The 24,832-nt window shown below is 40.1% G+C and overlaps 1 protein-coding gene across 2 annotated transcripts; it reads left to right on the top strand.

Moving 5' to 3' along the window:
- Positions 1-1,140: 1,140 nt before the first annotated feature.
- klhl24a (kelch-like family member 24a) lies at positions 1,141-23,101 on the top strand. Of its 2 annotated transcripts, none has more exons than XM_031281360.2 (8): positions 1,141-1,704; positions 3,078-3,196; positions 3,303-4,147; positions 6,877-7,061; positions 11,973-12,091; positions 17,192-17,380; positions 18,754-18,942; positions 19,053-23,101. In XM_031281360.2, the coding sequence occupies exons 2-8, from the start codon at positions 3,122-3,124 to the stop codon at positions 19,251-19,253; spliced, it is 1,803 nt and encodes a 600-aa protein (XP_031137220.1). In that variant the 5' UTR covers positions 1,141-1,704; positions 3,078-3,121; the 3' UTR covers positions 19,254-23,101. The 2 variants fall into 2 exon arrangements, with proteins under 2 accessions (XP_031137220.1, XP_031137219.1); XM_031281359.2 differs by having other exon boundaries at positions 1,142-1,709.
- The last annotated feature ends 1,731 nt before the right edge of the window (positions 23,102-24,832 follow it).

Here is a 24,832-nt window from a genome sequence, read left to right as displayed (position 1 = left end):
TGTAATGTAAAAGCCATGAAGAACCTGACACTGAGTTTTATGACCATACTGTAGTAACGATGCACTTAACTCCATTTGCCCTCATAGCTGTTTGTCTAAAATTGGTCGTCCAAGAAGATCATTAACGAATGGCTGACTGACTTGGCAACTTAATGCACTAGAATTAGAGAAAAGAGCACCTTCCCTCATTTACTGTAGGAAGGTGTGGTGGTGATGGATAGTGATGAGTCAGACATCCTAGCTGCAGGGACTTATCTCTGTCTCAGTTGTGTGTCATCTGTAACCGGTACAAGAACTCAACAGCAGAGGGACACATTTGTCTGTACACTGAGCTCTGCACTGCTCTTTCCTGCACCAAAGTTAAGTGTGTTTGCTTAGTATCAAGCCACTGGGCCTTGCTCCCCCCACATCTGCTCATGGTGCTCACCGTCATCCTTTCTACATCTGTCTGTGGATCAGATCAGCACCAAAATCACATTTGCTATTATATACTATCAGTTTCCATGGTACTGCAATTACACAGTTCTAATAATAGGCTACAACTTGTCTGATTCTTTTCTGCATTGACTGATTTTCCTGTTTTTCATGTTTGCTCTTGGCAGTGATGCTTACCCTTCTTATCTTCCTGGTAGTCTTCCGATTACAAGGGTTTGTTCTGGTGAACTCGTACAGCAGGTGTCTGCATTGTATAATATTCTCACCTGCTCTGAGCTGTGCCCATTTCATGAAGAGTGTGTGTGTGTGTGTGTGTTTACATTTTGAAGTGCCACAAGCAGCAACTTTCACTGACAGAAGTATAATGTGTAAAGGTTAAAATTCATTTTACAGTGTAAACCAAGTCATTGACAACATCGTGGACACTTTCAGGGAACTCAGTTGGGAGCTCTCAGAAAAACAAACAAACAGCTAAGGCAGTTGTGACGTCCTTTGTTCCAACTGAGTTCCTCCTTCCTCTTCACCTGAAAACAAGTGTAGCATGCGTTTCATCCTGTTCACGTGGCAATAGGATCATATTACAGAGCGTTTTTTGTTAGGCACATATACATATTCTTTCTGTCCATATTCATTCTGTTTGCCATTCTATGTCGATGTAACTACGTAAATACCTAGACGTTTATGATAAAACGTAAGGCTGGCATTTTAACGTTTGCCTAAACAATTTACGGTTAATATTTTGGTAGTAACTGTTCTCTATACGTTCATACAAGTAACGCCATAAAACTGTTATTGCTTGGCGTGTATTGTTCAACCGCTGTCATTTGTTGTTGTGAACTTTTTTTCTCCACGAAAAGTTGCGTTTGTTTGCAAACAAAGAAAAGCCACGTGTAGAACGAAAGACTCTTGGGAAATGTTGTTTCTCTAAGGGGAAAAAGTAAGCGACAACAATCAATTTAACTCAAATACCCATAATGCACCACCAGCACCAGCCTAGTGGGCGCAGTGGGCTGGATATTTTTTTGCCTGACAAGTATATATGGGTTCTGTTTTTACTGTTAGCCAGTTTGAGCCCTTTTGTTTTTATCATCCCCTGAAAGCCAAAATGTATCGGCTATATAACAGCCTACCTTGTTTGCCATAAATATTCGAGGGCAGACATTGTTAAAGATATTGTTAAACTATATTTCAGGATATATAGCTAGATTTATTTTTGTTTTGTTTTGTTCACTTGTAACCGAAGAGGAAGTTTCATCTGGAAACGTCTCTGTAAGGTAACACCTTGTATCTATTACAAAAGATGTTGTTAATGAGTTTGTGAGTTCTGAATTTAGAATTATTTCTTACTTTCCGGATGAATTTGTATTGAGTAAAGCAACCGCTAGTGTTTTTTTTCTAGTATGTTTGTTTACAAGGGCTAACGGTCGGCACGAGGCTAAGTCTCCTTTGTCTAAATACAGAAACACAACTGTTTTCTGTGTTCACTGTTCAGTGTTACCTAGCATCATATATACATGAAAACATTGTACTTGATTGTTTGTAATTAATACTTAAATAGTGGGATATAATGTCATATTTAGCAAAAAATAAATAGCAAAATAATATGTATATGATTGTTTTCTCATAAGCCTCTGTCAATTCTGTTTTACATCACATCAATTACAACAATTAAAGAAAATGTTTTATGTCATTTCTTGTGTTTTTATATCATGTTATTTTACTCCTCAGTTGGTATTAGTCACAAAGTAAATATTTCGTGCATCAGGTCCACATGACATCAAGGAGTTGCTGCTGCACGTTAATAACCTGTCTGCCCAGGCTGAGCCACAGTTAAAAATAACCTGAGATTAATAACCTCACAGGATTAAAGGCTATAGATAAGAGAGTTTTTATGAAAAACTGATGATGAACACTTTTTGATGAAATATCTTCCAGAACTTGAGAATTGGCTGCCCCAAATATACACACATTCTTTGTGGATGTGAGCAAAGCATAATTCATTACAGCCAACAACACATTGGTTGTTGGCTGTAAGTAGACAAATGTCCAAAGACTACAGGTTTAACTAAAACAGAATATGACTCAAGGTTATCAGTAGCACTGGCTTTGCACATGTTCAAACAATGATTTTGGGGTGTCCCTCCACCCACTCTCTTTCAAAACACACCTGATGTAGGTTGGCATTCCTACCGTTGCTCAACCTCTCTCCCGCCTGTATCTCTTTGTCATCTTCCATCTCATGCAGTCCATTGTGCTGCAGGGTAAAACTGTTTTGCAGCAGTGATGAGCTAAAGCAACTGTCAGGCAGATTTGTATGCAGCTTAGATTTCATTCCTCAAAACTTTTTTTCTTAATCTGTGATGCAAGACATTTTAGTTCTACCCCATGGGCTTGACAAATGTTTTTTTTTCCCTACTTTTTACATATGCTTTATGGCTTCGCTCTGTGAGTGCTTTGTTTGCCCATAGTGAATGTTCTCAATTTGTACTACATTGATCCAGTTCAGTTGCTTTTTATGAATTCATGAACTGGCTATCCCCTCCTTCCACACCTGATAAGATGCCATGATAATAGTATATAGTGATATAATGGAAACATGTTTCTTTTGTAATAACACTGTACTGATTGGTCTCCATCCTCAGGTCGTCTTAAAGCTTAGAGAAGGTCTACGTTTAAGGTAGCAGCCATGGTGTTGATTCTGGGCAGGAGGATGAACAGGGAGGACTCTGGGATCAGAGACTCACCAGCTGTCAAACGCAAGGTGCTGTCAAATGCTTTTTTTATCTTGCAGCTTTTTTTTGTGCCAAGTGATTAAAGGCAGAAATTGTAAAAAAACAAAAACTTTCTACGTGTTGTTGTCTCCTAAGGTGTTTGAGGTTGACTCCAAAACCTTTGCCAGCCAGGATGTCTTGGACTTCTGTTCTGGCTCATCCCACTCAGAGGGCATTCTGCAGGTATTCAATGAGTTTCGCGACTGCCGCCTGTTCACTGATGTTGTCATCAGTGTGCAGGGCCGTGAGTTCCCCTGCCATCGCGCTGTGCTCTCTGCCTGCTCCTCCTACTTCAGAGCCATGTTCTGCAACGATCACCGCGAGAGCCGCGAGATGCTGGTCGAGATCAACGGCATCCTGGCTGAGGCGATGGACTCCTTCCTCAACTATGTTTACACCGGCCGTGCCAAAATCACCACAGAGAATGTCCAGTTCCTCTTTGAGACCTCCAGCCTCTTCCAGATCTACACACTGCGTGATGCCTGTGCGAAGTTCCTTGAAGACCAGCTGGACCCTTGCAACTGCCTGGGCATCCAGCGCTTCGCAGATGCCCATGCCCTGAAGCAGCTAGCCAGCCGATGCCGCAGTTACGCCATTGCCAACTTCTCAGACGTGGCTCAGCACGAGGAGTTCCTCGACCTACGCAAAGAAGAGATGGAAGAGTACACTGGCAGTGATGAGCTGGCCATCGGTAAGGAGGAAGAGGTGTTTGAGGCAGTGATGAGATGGGTGTACCACGATGTGGAGCACAGGAAGCCCATGCTTAAGGACCTGCTGCACCATGTGCGACTGCCCCTTCTGCACCCCAACTATTTTGTCCAGACAGTGGAGGGAGACCAGATTATCCAGAATGCTCCGGAGTGCTACCAGCTTCTCCACGAGGCCAGACGCTACCACGTGCTTGGAAATGAAATGATGTCACCCAGAACTCGTCCACGCAGGTAACTAAAATGTTGACTGACTAGTTATGAGAAAGGCGACAGATGATCTAGCCTAGATGTTATGTACAAGATAGGGAAAAAAAACAGTGATCCATCAATCCGTTTGTCCTGTCACAACATCTTTGGCTTGTGGAAGAAAAGTATGACTTGTTAGTCCAATTAAACTTTTACAGTATATGCTGTGTTGCAGTCACATGAATGATGAATGACTGTTACCTCTGCTTCGTTGTGCACCAGTTCTTTTCTATAAAAAAAAAAAGACTGGGGTGGCCTCTAGCTCACCCAGTGAGCGTTCGCCCCATGTTGGCTGAGTCCTGTAGCGGCGCGATTTCGAGTCTGACCTGCTGCCCTTTGCTGCGTGTCATCACCCATCTTTCTCCCCCTTTCATGTCTATCCACTGTCACTACATAATAAAGGGAAAAGCCCCAAAAAAATCAACTTCAAAAAAATGAAAAAAAGATTTAGTTTGATCTTTTCTGATTGCTGTTTTGTCTTGTTGGGTTCAAACAGCTCTTACAATGGGATGCCAGAAATCAGAATGAGATAAGAAAACGTGTCTTTAAAAGCAGTTAGTCAACCTTTTGTCCTACATTCATTGTATAGCTAGAGGCTACACTGATGAATGATGAACTTGGTGCTTCCACTTACAGCAGTGTTTTTGTTGCGTCTGTGTTATTGGTGTACATTTTTATTTTTTTTTGTGTTAGAGAGACAGACAGACAGTGAGACAAAGAATGTTATTGTATTGAACAGACAAGTGTGCCTTTGACTGAGCAGTGTTTTGTGGCCCTATTTTGAAATGGAAATGATAATGAGGGAGGCAGGGCATGTTGTATGTGATGCAAGAAACGGCAAATGTTCAGTCTTGTTATCATACCAGCAAAGTAACTCACCTTGTCGATGTATTTGGCTTTGGTGTTCTCACCTGTTCACTTTTTACCTGTTTATTTGTTGCTTTTATTTTGGTGCTTCTTTTATTTGAAGAGTGTGCAGTTGGATGTTACGATGTCGTGTTTGATGAAGGAAAAACGTTGGCGCTGACTGAAACCTTATGAATGAGATACAAAACGGACCATATGGCAGCCTGCTGTACAACAAACAACAGTACAGCTGCCTTTGTGCGTTAAACAACTGACAACAGTGCCAGTTGTCAGTTATTAATGCTGTGTGACGTGTATTTCAGGTGTATTGTGTCTGTATCCAGGCAGATCTGTTCAGATTAGCAAGCCAATCAGTCAGCTTTGTCTGCCCCTGAGGGCCAAATCTGCTCCTGCTAAAAACAGATGCCTGGTTCTCCCCTTTCTGTGTCTACATCAACACCTTTTTTCTTTCTTTTGGGAAGCCTCTAGAATATAATTACTCACGTGCACACACACATTGCGTGCACACACATGAAGCTAAAATGCTCCTGGGCTGTCTTAAACTGTAGATGCATGCAAGCATGTGAAACAGCTAGGGCTGCCACCTCTTAGTCGATTAGTCGACTAATCGGTCGTTTTGGTCTTAGTCGACTAAGATTTCTTTAGTTGATGAGTTATTTTTTATGGTTATTCATGCTTAATTACTCATTTCCAAGAAACTTATGAGCACATTTCTGGTAAGCACAATATTTAAAGTGGTACTTTTGCAGGATTAATTGTGGAGAAACTCAGTTTTACAGATGGTTCATTAACTACATTTATATTGTGCTTTTCTAGTCTTAATCACCTCTCAAAGAGCACAGCTCTGTCGATTACATCAACTAATCGATTAATCGACAAAATCATATAAGTGTTAGTCGACTAAGAATTTCTTTAGTCGAGGACAGTCCTAGAAACAGCACGGATCTCCAACTTGTATCTGAGTAAACGGATAGAGAAATGTGGGGGAAAGTGCAAAGAAACATACTTTTGTGCCACATGTGTTCTTACAGTGGTATTCAAAATGTACTGGATTTTCCTTATACAGTCTAGTCTTTATCCGGCATCAGTATTTTAGAATGATACAATAATAAAAGAGGCTGTAGTTAATTAGCTTGCTTCCCCTAGGAAATGCGGTCATATCCACGGCATGTGTTGAACAGCCAAATAGAAAAGCTTTGTGATAATGGAATTTCAGCTCAAGTCTAGCCCCAAGTGTGGTTTTGTTGTATTGATTACCACTCTGTTCCTGTCCTGGCACAAATTTCTGACATCTGTAATTAGAAATCCCTCCTAGTGTTGACATGTGCATGTTTATATGTCTTTATAACTTTTTGTATAGGCCAACTGATATACAGCGTTTTAATTAGATACCATGTCTGTAATCTGTACATTCTTGTAACGAGCCTTTAAATTCAAATATGCTCGTCCTATTGTTCGTTTTTTCTTTTATAATAGCTTCAGCTGTGTTGTTATTTCCCTCCATCTCTGAATGTTTCAATGCTTTCCCTTTGCCTTGCCTTGTCTGCTCTAGGGGTGGAACGGTTCACAAAATTCACAGTTCGGTTAAGTACGTTTTTGGTACAGAGGGGGGGCATTGCACTCGACACCCCATCCGTGCCAACTGTGGTTTTACTGGTTATTGTTGAGGCTTTTCCCTCCCAATAACTTTATTTGAAGTTTTTTTTTTATCTGCACAAGCCCTTTTGACTGAAATCTGTGAGGCTAACATAACCAAATAATACATACATGCATGCCCCAAACTGTCAGCGAACGGTTCAGATATTTTACTTGTTTCATCCCTAGTCTGCTCCCTTTTCTTTTTACAGGTCGACTGGATATTCTGAGGTGATTGTAGTGGTGGGGGGTTGTGAGAGAGTGGGGGGCTTCAACCTGCCCTACACTGAATGCTATGATCCAGTCACAGGAGAGTGGAAATCCCTGGCCAAACTACCTGAGTTCACCAAGTCAGAGTATGCTGTCTGCGCCCTCCGCAATGACATTCTGGTGTCAGGTAAGACCCCACTACATCTGTTACATGGTCCTGTCAACATTAACACCAGCCAAACTGCAGTGTACAGGTATCTATTAACTGTGGCAGATAATGTTTTTAAGTTACGGATGCTAAATTAAATTCTAAATATTAATACATCTTTCCAAAGTGTGTGACAATTGTCCTAGCATGTTGTCTTTCATTTTTTACTATTTAAAATTAATCAATGACTCATAGTATTTTCTATCTCACGAAAACCATTTTGGCTATTAGAAAATTTAGAATGGCTATTAACTTTGAATCTCAAGTCAATTTTAAGCTTTGGTACCAATACTATTACACCACTTTCTATATGGTTATGTGTTCTTGTTTGTTACAAAGTCTAGTTTATCTTAATAATAGTAAGATTGTGCCATATCCAAAAAGCAACAAATCACTAGTACTCTTCTTCAGGGACATGGTCAGTGTGTTTCTTGGCTTGGCTTGCAATCTATCCCCAAGTGGAGAGGCAGGAAAGGCCATGGTGGCTGTTTGCCCTGTGTTAGTTTGAGTCGAAGGAAAATATGAGAGCAACATCTGGATGCACACTCCAGGCTCAGTGCTGAGAGAGGCCTTCATTGGCCAGCTCATTCCCTCTCTCTTCCTATTGGTCAATCATCAGGGTCACCACCTGTTACATTGGTTCAGCATCTTTCTAGGATCTTCTGTATGCAACAATCTAACATCTCTTTTTTGATTTTAGACTACACTAATAGGTTGTGATGTGATTATCTTCAAATAAATCTAAATCTGAGATATTATAACTTATTGCTTTCTGGCAAGGCTGCTGCATTTTTGGAACTGAACATGGGCCAAGTGTGGCGTAAGCCTTCTTTTGGTGAAATACAGATCTAGATTAAACAAAACCATCGTTCATCTTAACCGATGAGGTCAGTGGAAGGTAGTTTCTAAAGCCAAACATTGATATAAACATCTGCTGTGTACAAGATGCAGTTCTGTATGGCTGTTGGTTATAGGGTATGGAGGTTTGAAGTGTTTTCCTTTTTTTTGGATATGTTTCCAAGAATAAACATTGACAGAAGTTCAAATGTGCCTGCTGGGACTGCTCATGCTCAAACATTCTTTACATGAGTTGCAAAACATTACTGTACAAAAACAGCAGTTAAAAAGATACAGAGAAGGGGTAAAAAAAGAAGGAGATTTAGAGAAAAAAAGGTATCCCCTTCAGCAGAGTGTGCAGTGTTTTGCTTTTTTATGCTCTCACTGTGCCAAGTCCTCACGTGTTTGCTATCAATCTACCTCCACGTGCTGCCTGGATAAGTCAACATACACCCCCCCTCCTCCCCCACGTCTTTCTGACTCACACACATACATATGCACTACTGCTTTGTAGCATATTATGATCTTTGTTGCTCCATTTTCTTCCTTTGTTGTCCAATCTGCCTTGAAACATTTAGTCCCCTTTTCTCAACTTTATTTTTGTATTGCATTCTCTCAATTACATTCCCACACATACCTCCAGTCTTTCTGCCCCTCTCCTCACACTGGGAACTGGTGCAAATACTTTGGAGGGCCTCCAGTCTCTAACATAGCTGCAGTTAGCTGTGGTCTTAAAGAGATACTAGGCCGATATTCAACCAACTTTGTATCATAATAATGTTGGTAGTATGTGTAAATGAACTATGTTAAACTTTGCTCCATCTTATCAGTGCCCAGATCTCCCTACTCACAGGCGTTTCGCGTCACTTGGAGTTTTTCTGCTGGCCACAGGGCAAACTACAGATTGTACTTCTGCATGCGGACACAAAGTGTATAGAAGCGTATCGAGAGAGCTCCTTCTCTCAAACACAGACCAATACAGATTAAACTGTGAAACTAGACCATGTTGATCAAATATAAACATTATAAGATATATATAATATAAGATTTTGTTACTGTATTGTCTATTTCTTGCCTAAATGTTTTCAGAAACACATTTTAGCTTACCATTTAACCGTTAGACGAGATTGTGGATTTGTTACCAGCCGGATACCATATTGATTCTGTGACGTGCTCGCATTACGTCACCCACCAGTGGAAGCGTTTATTGGAATGGCACGCGTGCATTCTGGTTTTGAGCCAAAGGGAATATCACAGTGTCTTTTCTCTGGCTATGTAGCACCAATTTAATTTTTTTCTTAAATTGGTGCTACATGCCATGATCAACCCAGTTTAATGAAAAAACCCTCTTTCCAGCGTTAAAACACTTCTTTAAATAGGATGTGGCTCAATTGAGTGTACAAAACCTCTTAAGGCGCTGACACACCAACCCGAGAATCGGCCGTCAGACATTCTGGCAAGGTCGATGACTCAAGTCTGTTTGGTGTGTTCCGTGCCGTCGTCCGTCGGAGGGGCCGTCAGCCTTCATTTTGGCCGACCTGACTTGCTGGGTCAGAGGGCGGGCAGTCGGACTCAATGACCAATCTGATTGGTGGAGTGCTAACCCGGAAATGGCGAGCAGGATGAGTGACAAACGCCTCTCAGAATCTGACGAAAATCTTTTAAACTGACCTTTGTCGATCTGAAATGAAGACAGATTCTCACATCCATAGCATTGAAATCAGCTTTTTGTCAGACCCAGATTGAGGATGCTGAATTAACTATCAAATGCTTTAAATACTGGAGTACTTCAGATTACAGTCTGCATGATCTCAGTTATGTTCTGATCTCACAAGGTAAATCAAGCTTGGTTTATTGTGGCAACATAAAATAAAGATTTGGATAATGTCTTATCAGCTAATGAGCAGAAAAACACATGTGCTTGCCTCACACATTACAGAGGGGTGGACATCATAGTCATTAGCAGCCTGGTTTTTCTTTCTCAGACAGCAGACATGTTACAACATACTGAGCTAGAACATTTGCATTACCATTACAAATTCAAGCAATGCATAACTCTCAGAAAGTTGTCACACAAATCATATTGGGACCTCCCAAAGACGCCTCTTGTTCCTTAAGAACAGTGATTAGCAGCAGTGGTCCTCCCCATCTGAGCCAGTAGGACAGAAGTTTTTGGTGGGAAAAAAGCCAGCCTTCTAAAGGTAGTAGTTCTGTTAAATAGCTTTTCTCGGTTTGCAGGGCTATCTTTGAAGTGGTCTGTCCTCTGTCAATGTTTCTCATGCAAATTTTTAAAAAGCCTCAGACTGTCTGCCTCTTTTACTATTCAGAAGATCAACAAGCAGACACGTTAACTTCCTTCCCTTGTCTCCTTTCGTCTGTGTGCTACAGTATAATTTTAATTAACGATTGAGCATTAATAGGTGACCTTTCACAGAGGCGATTTTTTTATTGTTAAGATGAAACACATGCCTAATAACCATACCCACTGGTCTAGTCTGTCTGTCAGTTATCTTACAATACAGAAAAAAAACTGCTTAGTTTGCATGCGAAGAGGCCTAGAGACACCTTTGTTTATGCTGGCAGGTTTTCTTTATGCTTTTATTATTGCTCCATATAACCAACCACGTGTGTCCTGTACAAAGAAAACACCCAATAGCAAATTGCAGACACCATCACAACAACTTGAGAAATGTTTTTATTTCAGTTTCAAGAGATCATCATGTATTAACCCCAATTGTTAAGTAGGAAAATGCTCTCCTCTGAAGGGCACCAAGTTTGGAGGGTTCTTATTAATTTCCTTAATCTGTATTTTATTAACTGATATCACCGCCATGTGATCAGTTTAAGTCCCAGTGTGAAATAACACAGATTGTCACACACTGTTTATGTGCTTGACCCTAGTAGCCATGCTCCACCGATGCTCCAAGATATACTTCTTCTGAACTTATTGTTGGATAAATGCCTGCAGATAAGGGTTATTGGAATAAATAACAGTGCAGTGGCCACACAATTCACCTAGTTCTTCAAATGTCTCTAGATAATGTTGTATCTTTTCCTTTTTAACCTAAATTGGACACTGTTTTCTTAGGTTTTTATTGGTTAACCTACATTTTATCACGTCTTTGTCTGTCCTTCATGCTAAAACTTTTTTAACCCTTGTGTTGACTTCGGGTCACAATGACCAGTTTTCAATTTTTTTTTGTTTTATATCAGGGAATACGGGACGTAGAAATAACCGCTGAAAATGTGTGTAAGAAAAATTTAACAATTTAAAACGTTGGAAAAAGCAAAAACAAACTGTGAAAAAAAGGCGTCAAAAAAGGCGTCAAAAACATCGAAAAAAACAGTGTTTTTTCAAGGTTGACGGGAGGACAACACAAGGGTTAAAAGATCAGTTTTGATTTTACCTCAGTCTGTGGAGGATTAATAGACAGGTGTGTGTGTGTGGTTGTGTGTGTTTGGTGGTGGAGTGGTTAGAGAGAGAGAGAGAGAGAGAGAGAGAGAGAGAGAGAGAGAGGGCACATGTCAGGGCTTGTTAAAAATGTGTTTGGGTCACACTGTAACTTGGTCAGGTGTTATTATTCTCTAACTTCCTACAGAGCATGTTTGCCCAGAGACAACAGATGTTGACTGCAGTAGTAGTCATGCTGTAACTTTATTAGCTGCAAAACAGCCTGAGTATGGCCTGTTTGCTTTAGAAATGATTTAAAACCCAACAGTCCACACCTGGGAAATAATGAAACGTGTGTGTGTGTGTGTGTGTGTGTGTGTGTGTGTGTGTGTGTGTGTGTGTGTGTGTGTGTGTGTGTGTGTGTGTGTGTCTTTAATGGAACTTGTATATTTGACTGTGTGTGAGGAAACATTTTATTTGCCAGGGGAACTCTTGAGACCAAGCTCAGGTTAAGGTCAGATAAGACACTTACAACTCTCATTTATATCAGATCAACTGGATTACAAATGATAGCACTAACAATCGGATTTTCTAGTGCTAAATTTACTGAACCCAAAATGTATTAACCATTGACCGGCATCTTTGTCCCTTGGTGCTTTTAGGTGGTCGTATCAACAGCAGGGACGTGTGGATGTATAACTCCCAGCTCAACCTGTGGATCAGAGTGGCTTCTCTTAACAAAGGCCGCTGGAGACACAAGATGGGTGTCCTACTGGGCAAGGTAAGGAGGGAGCCTCAAGTTGGATTTATGCATCTGCATCAGGGTGCATGGTTACCCCACTGTGGATGCCTCTGATGTAGAGGTTGACTTATAGATGTGTCAGATTTCACTCGTTGATAGCACCCTTACAACTCTAGATAGCTATGTCGTACATTATCGGGCCCTCTCGTATACCCCGAAGTAATCGTGCTAACGTTTTTCATTTACTATGTGATACAGAGCGACTATGGAGCCAAGCAAAATCGCTGCACGCTAAATGATTGCAGTAAAATTGGTTTTGCTATATCACAAAATATGAGAATGAGTAGTCAAAATCACAATCCTGTGAGGAGCTACTGGCAGTTACAGGTGTGTTTTAGGTGTGTGTGCTGGGCAACTGGCCAACGACAATTGCGGCTCCTAACATAGATGCTGCAGTATCAGTTATATCAGAACTGGAGGGTATTTCTTTATTTAAAGATGAGCAAAGAATGGCACTGAAGGCTTTTCTCAATGGAAAAGATCTTTTCGCTCTTCACCCGATGGGCTTCGACAGGACTTTGATAGACAGATGGTTCATCCAAGTAAGCATCTAAGTATTTTTTTGAAAATGCCTGCCCTTTTGCCAACTGTCACCAATGACGGCTTCTCGGGTGGTTCTGTGTAACAAACCATCTAATCTGGCACAACAGGTTACTTTTTGACTCCTTTCAAAATCATATGTCTCATCCTACTGTTACACATACTCTGTAACCTGCAGGCTTGAAGACATTTGTAAACACACCGAGGGCTTTGCATACTTAGTGATGATTGACATTAAGTAGCTAGTCTTAACTTAGACCTAAGTGACTCATCAGTGGCAGAAACACTGAGGAATATCAGTCACATCACTTGACAATTGCCTGCTTTCTGCTTATCAGTGATCCTCCATGTTGGTATATGAGGGCACCTTGTGACAGGTAGCAATATTATATTATTTGTGTGTGTGTGTGACACATCCGTTTGTTGCCCCAGGGTTTGTAAATGGCTGGTGCCAGCCCGTCTCCCAAATCCCAGATACATACAAGCTGATTCAACATAGAGAAGGAAGTTTGCCTTTACTGTATGTTAAACTGGCATATAAACAAGTTATGTTAGCTACTGGAACTCATGGAAAATACTTCAACTGTCACTTGTAATTATTCCTACAAATTTCCTTCTGTCTCTAGTACAGAGCTAGGTGAACATTCTTGTCTGAAGACAGTGGGAGTTTAATGGACGTGTGCCAGCACCTCACACTTTCAAGTTAAGGACTAGCTTAGTCCACTTGCCCATTACATGTGTCTCTACTGCACAATCACATACACCTGGGAGAACCCCTGATAAGCCTGTAAACCCACACTGGGTTTGCATACACAGGCATAATTAAGCACAATTACTCTACTATAAATATATACATTACAAGGCTGTTGATTTTCTTACAGCATGCTGCATTCCATTTACAAGAAAAGAAAATATTATATTAATTTGTGTGGCCGGGTTGGGTCAGTGGGTAGAGTAGGCGCACATATACCTGGAGGTTTATGCCTCGACGCAAAGGTCCAGGGTTCGAATCCGACCTGTGATGATTTCCTGCATGTCTTCCCCCTCTCTCTCCACTTTCTCACCTAGCTGTCCTATCAAATAAAGGTGGAAAAGCCCCCAAATAATCTTTAATATTAAATTACTCTATTCCTAATCTGTGAAATGTTCGTAACCACATGTTGTGTTTGGAAATGTTCTTAAACTAGAAAGTTAAGTCTGTCTTCATTGCATAGCATGTACTTTTGTAGCATTTGTGGTTGTAAAGACCATCATTATGCAAGTAAAATGTTAATTACTTGTACGACTATAGCATGTGTACCTCACGAGAGGGTTCTGAACTGTAAGCTGAACAGAGCATAAACAGAGATGCCTCAGGCTAATACACCACTCACATGTGTGTGTTTTAGTCGTGTACAAGTACACACGCACGTAAACACATAAAGGATACACATGGACACAAGTACAAGTCTTTTTGGAAAGCTTTGGGCTAAAACAGCCCTTTATTTCCTTTGATAGAAAGGTCCTGACTCAGGATGGGTTCTTGTCAAATGCAGCAATTCTGGCCAATCTGTACTGAATTTTGTATTACTGCCAAACAACACTCAAGTGCTTAGTTGCCTTGCCACAGAAACCACAAACACATGTTGTGCGTGCATTCAAAGTAACTGCACACAGGTCCTCCACAACAGTGAGGTAATCCGCTGGAGGGTCACTCTCTGGCTATAAAAGTCAGCAATTAACTCTGAGTCATGTATCAAGTTACGGTGAAAACAAGATGGACCCAAATGGCTGTCATTAACCTTACTCTAAAAGTTATAGAACATTAAAGGAAACCAAGCTCAAAATTACTGATCTGCAGCTGTCTTAACACTCTCATGCAAAGATTATTTGATGCTAAAATAAGACGGCATAGTAGACGTTTGTGTGCAGCACCATTTATTATGTACTGTATTTGTATACTTGCATAGTAGGCCTGCAACTTAGAAGTTAAACTGGCCCGGCATCACACACAACATATAAGAGGCAGTTGTACATATATATATTGCTGCACATTATATAAGCATAAATAAAAACACATTCCTCTGAGATGTTAAATCCCAGGAGAGGCTCTTGTCTGCAACCACTTCCTGTATCTGTCACACACGTGGGTGTTTTGTCTTCTCCTTTGTCCTCCCCTTCTCATTTCTTCTTTGTCTCTTTCTGTTTGATTGACAGATATTTTCTTTGGAAATTACCTTGTGCTTATCTCTGGTGCTTCTTGGTTTTATCATTTTTCCTCCGAACTCTGTCTTTTGGTATTTATGTAATTTCCTTATATCTTTTCTTCCTCAGAATTCCGTTGCGCCGCCTCATTTCCTCATTCTGTCAGCAGTTTCACCCTTTGATGTGCAGTTTATGCTCCAGTTGCAAGAATGGAGAAAAAGGCTGGGTGTTGTAAACAAGCCTGTACGCATGTTCACGCTTTCGTGCCAAGACCTCAACGCTGACTTCCACAACTCAAACAATTTGCATATTCAGTTCAAATTCATATTTATTTTTACTTGCACACATAAGCACAGCCACATTTGTCTTATTATACTTGTTCAGACCTTCCATTTACTACATACTGTATATTCACTTTGTCCTTACCACAACCTTAAGTCTAAACTTCTAAAACTGGTTCTTACAGGGATATTAAGTATAGGAACACACACACACTTCTCCGTGTCCTGTGTTCTGTGATGTCCTGTTGGACTGGTCTTGTTTCCATAGTAGAAGCAAAAATAGGTCACCACTTGTTTACCTCTCCCTGTTATGGCTGCACTTGGTGACGGCTGTTCTCATCTATCATAATGTCTTTGTATCTCTTTTTTTCTTTATGTCGGTCCGTTGCTCTCTATTCCCCGAAGTTGTTTTCACAACTTTTTTTCTTTGTTTTCTCGTTGTCACTACTTCTCACCTCTCTGCATGTTAGGGACAGTTAATCATTCAGCCCTGTGTGTTTGAACATGGTCATACAAAAAGTGAATGTGCTTGTTTGGTGGTTAGCAAGTGTTTCCTCAGAGAGTCATGAATCATGTTTGGCTTAGTGTTTATGTGATAACCGCATATCTGAAGTCGGTATAGAGTATGTGCTACCATCATTGAGCTAATGTAGAATGTGCCTATATATTGATACACTTACACTTAGTGTATGGAAACCATGTGGGGTGTTTTATCGAGTGACTGAGGGCGAAAAGAAAAGAGTGATCCAGTGCCCCCAAACACCCTCTCTCACTCTTCAAACAACTTAGTGTCTGGATAACCTCAGTGGCTAGTTAAAGGGTCAGTTCACCCAAATTATGAAAAAAACATCTTCTCTCATTTAACTTTAGGGTCCCCATTACTCTAGGCAATCCACAGCCCTCGCTGTCAACAGATTCCATAGGGACTTGCAAACAAACAGTTCCACTTTACAGAAAGGTCTGGAGATCTTCCAAAATAACCAGACATTGTTTCTGAAAGGACACTTTACTATTCAAATTCTTAATTTTCCAATGCTTTTAGAACCACAAACAAAACTCAAGAGCGCAAGAAATAATACAACCTGTGTGGCTTAAAATTACATGAAAGTGAAAATAATGGGTGATCTGACCTAACCCCTCAACATGTGGCATTTGATTAACTTCTTATCTTCAGTGCTACAGATACTTCCTTTAACATTTGTTATCAGCTGTGGTTATCACATTTGGTATCAGCTATGGTCTACGTGCCCATAGTCTTAGTCTGTGAATTACAGTGTGTTTCTGTTGTTGCCATTGAAAACACATGAATGTACAGTAGAAACACAGAGACAACAGTACCTGGGGTGTTTGTGAAAGAGTGAACAAGTTCATAAGGGTGTTTTTTTCTCTGTATAAACTGTCGGTTAAAAAAGTGGCAGTTCTATCAATTAGCCCAGGTGTTGAATGCAAATATCCAGGTGCCCCATCTACTTCCGTCTTTTTGTTCCACATTTTTACCTCCATCTTTCTTTGTGTCTTTGTTTCTCTCTCTTCTCTCCACCTCTCTCTCCCTCTCCTCTGTACTTGTTTATGCTTCAGATTTTGTGAAGAGACAGGAACAGCCCGAAGGTTTTCTGTTGCATAAGACCAGTCTGTTGATCAGCAGTGCTATGCTCATAACCAGTTATTCTTGACACGTGATCTCCTTCCCATTATTAATGAAATAGAAGTTTACCATACATTTCTACCTTCCACCAGCTTTTCCCCCTTGTCCATGCTGCATCTTCCAATTTATTTTGCCATTCATTGTCCTTCAAGAGGGTAGTATTTGTAACCACAAGGCTTGTTTCAAATCTATTGACTGGAAATATTTTCTCTCTCTTTCTATCTCTCTCTCTCTCTTACAGTGGATGTGGATGTGTTTCTGTGTACATGTTATACGTGGAAAAATATTCATCATAACACCTAAACACAATAATAATTCCCCTAACTCTCAATTTCTCTCTGTAAAGAGCTTTTGGCGCACATCAGTTGTTCCAAGGTGGTGATGTCAACTCTTCCATTAATCTGAATATGCTTGTGTGTTTGCCCTCAGGTCTATGCTGTAGGGGGCTATGATGGGCAGAGCCGCCTGAACAGTGTGGAGTGTTATGACTCCTTCTCTAACCGCTGGACGGAGGTGGCTCCCATGAAAGAGGCGGTCAGCTCTCCGGCCGTGGCCAGCTGTGCCGGCAAGCTCTTTGTCATAGGAGGAGGGCCTGACGATGACACTTGTTCAGACAAGGTGGGAAAAGGATGTGTGTTCCCCCAACCACACACCTAATCACATAGTGATGACAGCTGAGGTGCTTTTTGTCTCAGATAATGATCTTTCAGTAACCTTAGAGAGAGGTATATATTTAAAATAGTCTGCGCTATAGATAGGCTTAAAAATTAAAAACTAAAGTTTTGTGTTTGTGTTAAAAAATAAAAAAGCCCAATGTAAACTGTAAAATATGTTTCTGGTCTTTCCTTCTTAGAAACAGACATAGGAAAGAAATATTGAATGCGTAAAGTATGTGCTAGTTCACAGACTAGTCAACAGTTTTGGCCTATCACTGAAAGATCAACTTTTCCTTAATAAAATACAGCTTCCTGAGTCTTCAAGAATTGCTTACTTAACATTTTTAGCCTGTGGGAGTTTATCTGGTATGATGAAAGCCATATCCTTGTCAGTCTGGTTGATCCTGATATAGCTAGTTTAACTGCAATAATTCTATTATTCTATTATTATATATAGTATCCTCATCATTTCGTCCAGGCCCTTTGTTAATTGTGCAGTATTTCAGGTTTAATTTCACATCATGAGTCATTGATAGAAACGTATTTACTTAATGACTTGACAGTGACGTGTATGTTGACACAATGCTGATGGAAATAAGGGAATGGCTCAGGAAGAATATAAATGAAGCAGGTTACGGCAAACCAAACATTTAGACAGAAAAATGTTATTAATTAAATAACAGGAAAGGTACCAAGATAAAGATCTTGGAGGGAATGTGAGGTAACGATGTAAAGGAATTCAAGGATTAGAAAATTTGTGTCATCTGTCAGTATGACTGTATAATACTGTGCTTCAGATAACAGATCAGGACTTGACGGCCTACGCAGGAATAGTTCCGTCGTGTTTTGACCGACAGGTAGTAAACAAAGAGACAGTGGCATTCACAGGAACTCAAACTTCTATGGAATAGCTGGTATGTTTGTGTGTGTGTGTGTGTGTGTGTATGTATGTGTGCGTGCGTGCAGGCTAGAAAACAAGAAGATAGGCAGTCTGATTGAGAATTAACATTACATGGCTGACTTTTTGTGCCTTGCTTCAATTATTCATTGAAGTCATTCACATTGATCCTTAAAGGTCCTTGTCTGTTGAAATGTGTTGTTCACGTTAGCTACAGTCAGACACAACACTGTTTGGAAGGAGGCTATTTTAAAGAAATGTGGGTGAGAGAATGCTTGGATTGTATGCAAAGCCACATAGATTCAACCACAGAATGAGCTCCATATATATATATTTTTTATTTTATTTTTTTATTTTTTTCCCACTACATGGAGTCTTTCTTCTTCTTTCTTTCACCACAATAAAAAACACTAACTACATGTAACTGTATGTCACAGGTTCAGTGCTATGATCCAGAGACGGACTCTTGGTTACTGCGGGCCAACATCCCCATCGCCAAGCGCTGTATCACAGCAGTGTCCCTCAACAACCTGATCTATGTGTGTGGGGGTCTCACCAAGTCCATATTCTGCTACGACCCCGCAGAGGACTACTGGATACATGTGGTTCACACCTTTAACAAACAGGTAATAGATTTAATGCAGATACTGAGCATTTGAGGAACACACTGTTTGAATTCAATTGCAAGAATCCTCTGAAGCTGCGACTTCTAATGGCTGTCTCCCTCTCCCTGCAGGAGAGCTGTGGCATGTCAGTGTGCAATGGCAAGATCTTCATCCTTGGTGGCAGAGGGGAAACTGGCGAAGCATCAGACACCATCCTGTGTTACGACCCGGCAACAGGGATCATCACAGGAGTGGCAGCCATGCCGAGGCCGATCTCCTACCATGGCTGTGTAACCATCCACCGCTACAATGACAAGTACCACAGGACCTGACCATAAACAAGCACACACACTAAAGAACTTAAACTCTTTAAAAACTTAAGCTCTTCAAGTTCACCCCCTGCACAACACAAACACACACTTCTTTATAACATGCACAATTAAGGAGCTCAGTCCACAGTACCGTTGAGCTAATTTGTTTTCTCACCGCATCATGTAGCAATACTCATTGTGGTGCTGTAAATCTTTTGCTGTTGTGTACCATAGTTATAACCCTTCTGTGGAAATGCTAAGTGGTTGATGATGCTAATGACATGTCTGTAAGTGGAGTCAGATCAACATGGCAGATCTGCCTTGCATTAGCAGTAACTGCACAAGGCTGGGAAGTAATGGATCATATCTCACATAAGTAAAGGAAACAGATTATGATAAGGGTAAAATAAATAAAAAGTAGCAATATAATAAATATTTGATTGAAAAATTTTTAATTGCGAGATTAATTCTTAACCTTAGGATCAGATATCTGTGGTAACAATATTCGAAACTTAAGGTTCACTTACTATTAAGTTTACTGAAGAAGTGGCCGGGTTGGCTCAGTTGGTAGGGCGGGCGCACATATATATAGAAGTTTATGCCTTGACGCAGAGGTCCAGGATTCGAGTCCGACCTGTGGCGATTCCCTGCATGTCTTCCCCCTCTCTCTCACCTAGCTGTCCTGTCCATTAAAGGCGGAAAAGCCCAAACAAATAATCTTAAAAAAAAACCCAAAAGTTTACTGAAGAAAGCCAAGGTATATGGTTGATAACTCAATGAAAAGTAAGTAAAAGTTAGTTCCGATTATTACACGGCCTTGTTGAATACTTCATTCTGATTGGTCAATCACGGCATTCTACGGTCGGATTTTTTTCTTCTGTATAACAGACCGTTGCTAAGTATAACAGACTGTTGCCATGGGTGGAGATTTGATCACAGACTCTGGCGGACCATTTTTAAATCAACATTTGTGCTATACGGAGCTCATACCGCTAATCAGCGAATCAAAGGGAGAGAGAGGGTGGAGGAAACGGGGATCGCTAGCAGAGCTAATGGCAACTGTGCAAACCGAGCATTAGTTAGCTCTAACATGTTTAGCTGACTCACCGGGGCGACCTGGCTTCCGCCGGTCATCAGCGGTAAAGTTAACCGTCCCAACCGGGACGCAAGACAAGTAACCTCTGTATGAGTAGCTGTGTAATACGCCGTGTAATACGTCATGTAATAAGCGGGATATGTGGAGCTCACTCTACTTTAATACTAACTGAAAGGGCTAAAACTCCTAATAACATTATTGAGTTTTAGTAATGGATTTTGTGACGACAGTGATTATAAGCAGGTAATCAGTTTAAAAGTGAACTTCCCAACACTGTGCTTTTATTACTGTGCAAAGTAACATCACCATGAGATCTCGGTTGCTGATGAGCTGAAATGAACTCAGAGAGTGCTGATGAACAAAAAACAATGCCATTAGGCAAACATTGAAAAGAATGAGCCAAGAATGATCTGCCAGCCATAGGACTTAATTTTAGACCGATAGATGAGATGTCAGGTCAGTTTTCTAACCCTGTACCCACTGCACTCCATGCGGATACGTACATACAGTACAGCACAGTACTGGTAAAGAACATTAAAAAGTACTGTCCTCCGTTTCTTTTAACTCTTGACTCCTTGATACTGAAAATGACCTGATAAAAACAATGTGGTAAACAGTCAGCCAGCTGCTCTTCCACAGTATAAGTGGTCATAGGTACAAGTTGCTCTCACGCGTTGGCCCAGATCGGTGTTAAGAGAAGAGATAAAGAGCGGAGGCTGGAACAAAATATTGGAACACAGCCACTGTTAGCTTTTCCCTTTCTGTTTCTTTTTTTCCACATCCCTCCACTTATCACCTAGTTCTACTTCCCATGTGCATGTCCCTTTTCCATCCTCCAACCTCACATTTAGATATCACCTTTTTAAGCTTTATTTTTGCTCCATTTTAATTCTTATTATTACACTCATTACTGACTCTTTTATTTTAAGTTATACTTTTTTTGTCTTTTATAATTGGATGTTTACTGTATTATAAGTAGCTTTAGTGTGTCATTTTATATCATTGTTAGTTCATTGGTGTACTGGGTTGTGGGTGGTTTTGTAGATGTGAGAAGCCTTTGTAGATCAAACTCAAAGACGGCTCTGAATTAGTGGTGTGCATGTATGGTATGTATGGTATGTATGCGACTTTTACAACTCTGGATGTGTCGGAGCCAAGGAGGTTTATCAAGGAGTTCTAGTGTAAGCATTGCACAACTGCTAACAGGGGTTTTCACACTAATGGTGGCACCTCTCACCTGTGCACTTACATGTTATTCTGGGTAACCATAGATACCTCCAGGCGTGTATGTGTAACTTACTAGTCAGCTAAGGTGGTGGTGGTGTGTGTAGCAGAGCTACACCTCACACAGGTGGGTTAAGAGTTCTGAATGACAAGGATTTTGGATGATGTGGCTCATGGTCAGTAGACCTTTTACTACAGTAGGCGTTGATAGACTAGAGATATTGCTGTGAATATAACTTCCATTTTTTTTTTCTTTGTGTAACTTGTATTTAAATGTTTGGTTGCATATTGAGTTTTTCTGTAACAGAGTATTTGACAGCACTTTGACAGACAGAATCCTGTTAAATGTAAAATTATATGACGTTGATTTCCTTCTTTTTTTTTTTTTTTTTTACTGTATCAGTAAATGTTCTTTGCTTTCATGTGATGTATGGAAGAGACTGTAAAAGGGCCCGTCAGCGTCTCCTGTTGGCCGTTACCTGCTATGGCTCGGTTATTATAACAAAAACAACAAAAACTGCTAGAGAGAGAACAATGTGTGAGGAAGAGAGTTTTGGCTTTCAATTTTAGGTTAAAAAGTTGCGGCTCAGTGAGTTTACATTTGTTAACAATGTGTAACTTCATACACAGCATAAGCATAAGAACATCAGGGATTGTGCCTCCGTCTGTCAGTCACAATGACCAAAACAGGTGGAGGTCTTTCGGCTTAAACCATCCTCGAGGCAGTTATTTCTTTTCTTCTTTTTCTCAGAAGGATGGGCTCGGTGTCAGGTCTTCAACAGAAGTACAAGCTGGAAAGAAAAACATCCTCAGGCCCGCCCCACACTCCTAGACATAAGTTACATACTTAGGGGTAACTCAGGAAGCCAACAAGAGGAGGCTAAGAGGAAATAATGTGGTAAAGCAGAAGTTAGAGGGAGTTAGATAAATAGTGATAGAGAGAGAATTTGAGTGTGTGTGCATTTGTGATTCCACTGAGTATTTACACATAACACCTTATGTTGATTTATTGGTTTTCATTATTAGCTTTATAGAGGCCTTCATACATCGTTTGCTTTGATAAGATTATTCATCGTTTTTGTCTATTGGTTTGTTTTTGTTTTTTGATTGTTGTGTGACCGTTTGTTGCTGAGATGTTTTGACTTCCACATGCAGATGGCATGCCTTAAATTAAACCCCCAAGAGCTGAGCATTAAATGTTGATTGATGGATTTTTTGCCATATATAAAAATAGATTAAATTCAAACCCCCTTTGTTGAAAAATGCAGGTGGGTAAATTGCGCTTGTATGCAAGATGGGGGCTTTAACATGTTAATTGCAGAATGTTGCCCTATGTGCCTTAATAAAAGAATGACGAGTGGTGAATTAAATCTTATCATTTTGTTATAAACTTTTCTTATTGTATGTATGATGTGATATTTTAACACCACTTTCTCCTCAGATGCTCTTTGTCTAACTGTGAGGAAGCTTTGGATTTTTGTAAACTGCAGTATGAAATGTAATGGTTGACTTGTGTAAGAGAAACATCAATAAAGTTTTTCTTTCCATCTCAACACTTGTGGCCTGTGTCATCAGTAAAAAATGGTTTAAGAATGGAATGAAAATATTATATAAGGTATTAGGTTATCCGAGTTTAGAGGCAAGACAGTGTTTTAAATTGCACATAACATTTTAATTAAGTTAAATTAAGTTCTGTACAGTATATTTCTAGATATATTACTTTATTTGACTTCTGTATTTCACTGCATGGTCAATTTATAATGTAATAAATGTGGCGTGGATCATCTTCATGCCAGCTTTTGATATTAAGAGAGATGCCGTTATTATAAATTCTTTTTAAACTAAGCTTTGAGTTTTGACTCTATCAAAGAACCAGAAGATTGAGATGATAAGCAGCTGTTCTACTGGATGTGATAGATGGAGCTGACCTAAACATTACTGGCTATACTCATTTAAATTAGTATTAGCAAATTGAGGTCTTCACACCATAAAAAATGGAAGATAGAAAAGAGGTGATGAAACTAAATAATTGAACCCACAGCACCACCAACCACACCACAGATTAATATGAAGACATCACAGATTTTTAGTTAACAACCAACAACAAATACAATATGAAGTCTTATCAAACTTTCTGAAATATGCTCCATATGGCTGATTAATCTTTTATTTCATCAAGGGATGAATCAATCATGTTGGTGACGTTTTAATGAGCCATTGTGTTGAACAAGAAAACAGCACATAACACTGTTTCAAGCTAGGGTTGAGCAACTCGTACTGCAATTAACATTCACAAGGCTTTGTCTTATGTGGTAATTTATATACTCCATTTTATGGTTTGGTTAAATTAAAACCACAAACATTCTTCTCCCAGATTCTTATGGGGACAGTGTCTCTGCATACACACTAAACAATGTTAAAAAAAATGTAGTGTGCATCACTAAATATATAGCATCAGAATCAGAATCAGAATCAGAAAGAGCTTTATTGCCAAGTACGTTGCACATACGAGGAATTTGTCATGGTGTTGTTGGAGCATGTCACACATACAAATATAAGAAGGATAAAAAGATATAAACAATATAAGTATAAACATATACACACAGTACGTATTAATAACGATAAAATAAATTTAAATAAATAGTAAAATAAGTAAAATAAGCATCAATAACACACTATTCACACACAGACAGGAAAACACTGTATATGTTAGTTTGTGTCAGACATTTAGCATTGGCAGCAACATCTCACCAACACTCATCCTAGTGCAGGCCACAAAAATGAATTAATAAGTGGGGTACAGTGAAAGGCTTAATTGTTCTGCGCTTTATTAAAAAGGATAGCTTTAATTAAACAAACTGGCCTACTTTGGAGTATAATACAACTTTCTAATGCTTTCATATATAGTGATGCACATTGACGTACAACAGACAAGGAAACTACTGTATGTGGTGCATGTAAAGTGTCTCTTGGCAAATTGGCTTTATTTTTATTTATTTTTTATAAATGAAGCGAAAGGTGGCTTGGGAACCGAAGGGTCACCGGTTCAAGTCGCCGTGCGGACCAAGTATGGAGTGTGGACTGGTAGCTGTAGAGGTGCCAGTTCACCGCCTGCCCTGGGCACTACCAATGCGCCCTTGAGCAATGGACCGAACCCCTAACTGCTCGGGGCGCTTGTCCATGGGCAGCCCCCTCACTCTGACATCTCTCTGAAATTAGTGCATAGTTCCTGGGCATGTGTGTGTATTTCAGGCCTGTGTGTAATGCGTGTAACAACAAG

This window comes from Sander lucioperca, chromosome 9, assembly GCF_008315115.2.
Source record: "Sander lucioperca isolate FBNREF2018 chromosome 9, SLUC_FBN_1.2, whole genome shotgun sequence".
Taxonomy (NCBI): domain Eukaryota; kingdom Metazoa; phylum Chordata; class Actinopteri; order Perciformes; family Percidae; genus Sander; species Sander lucioperca.
Note: the sequence above shows the minus strand (reverse complement) of the source record. Positions and strands in the feature narration are given on the sequence as shown.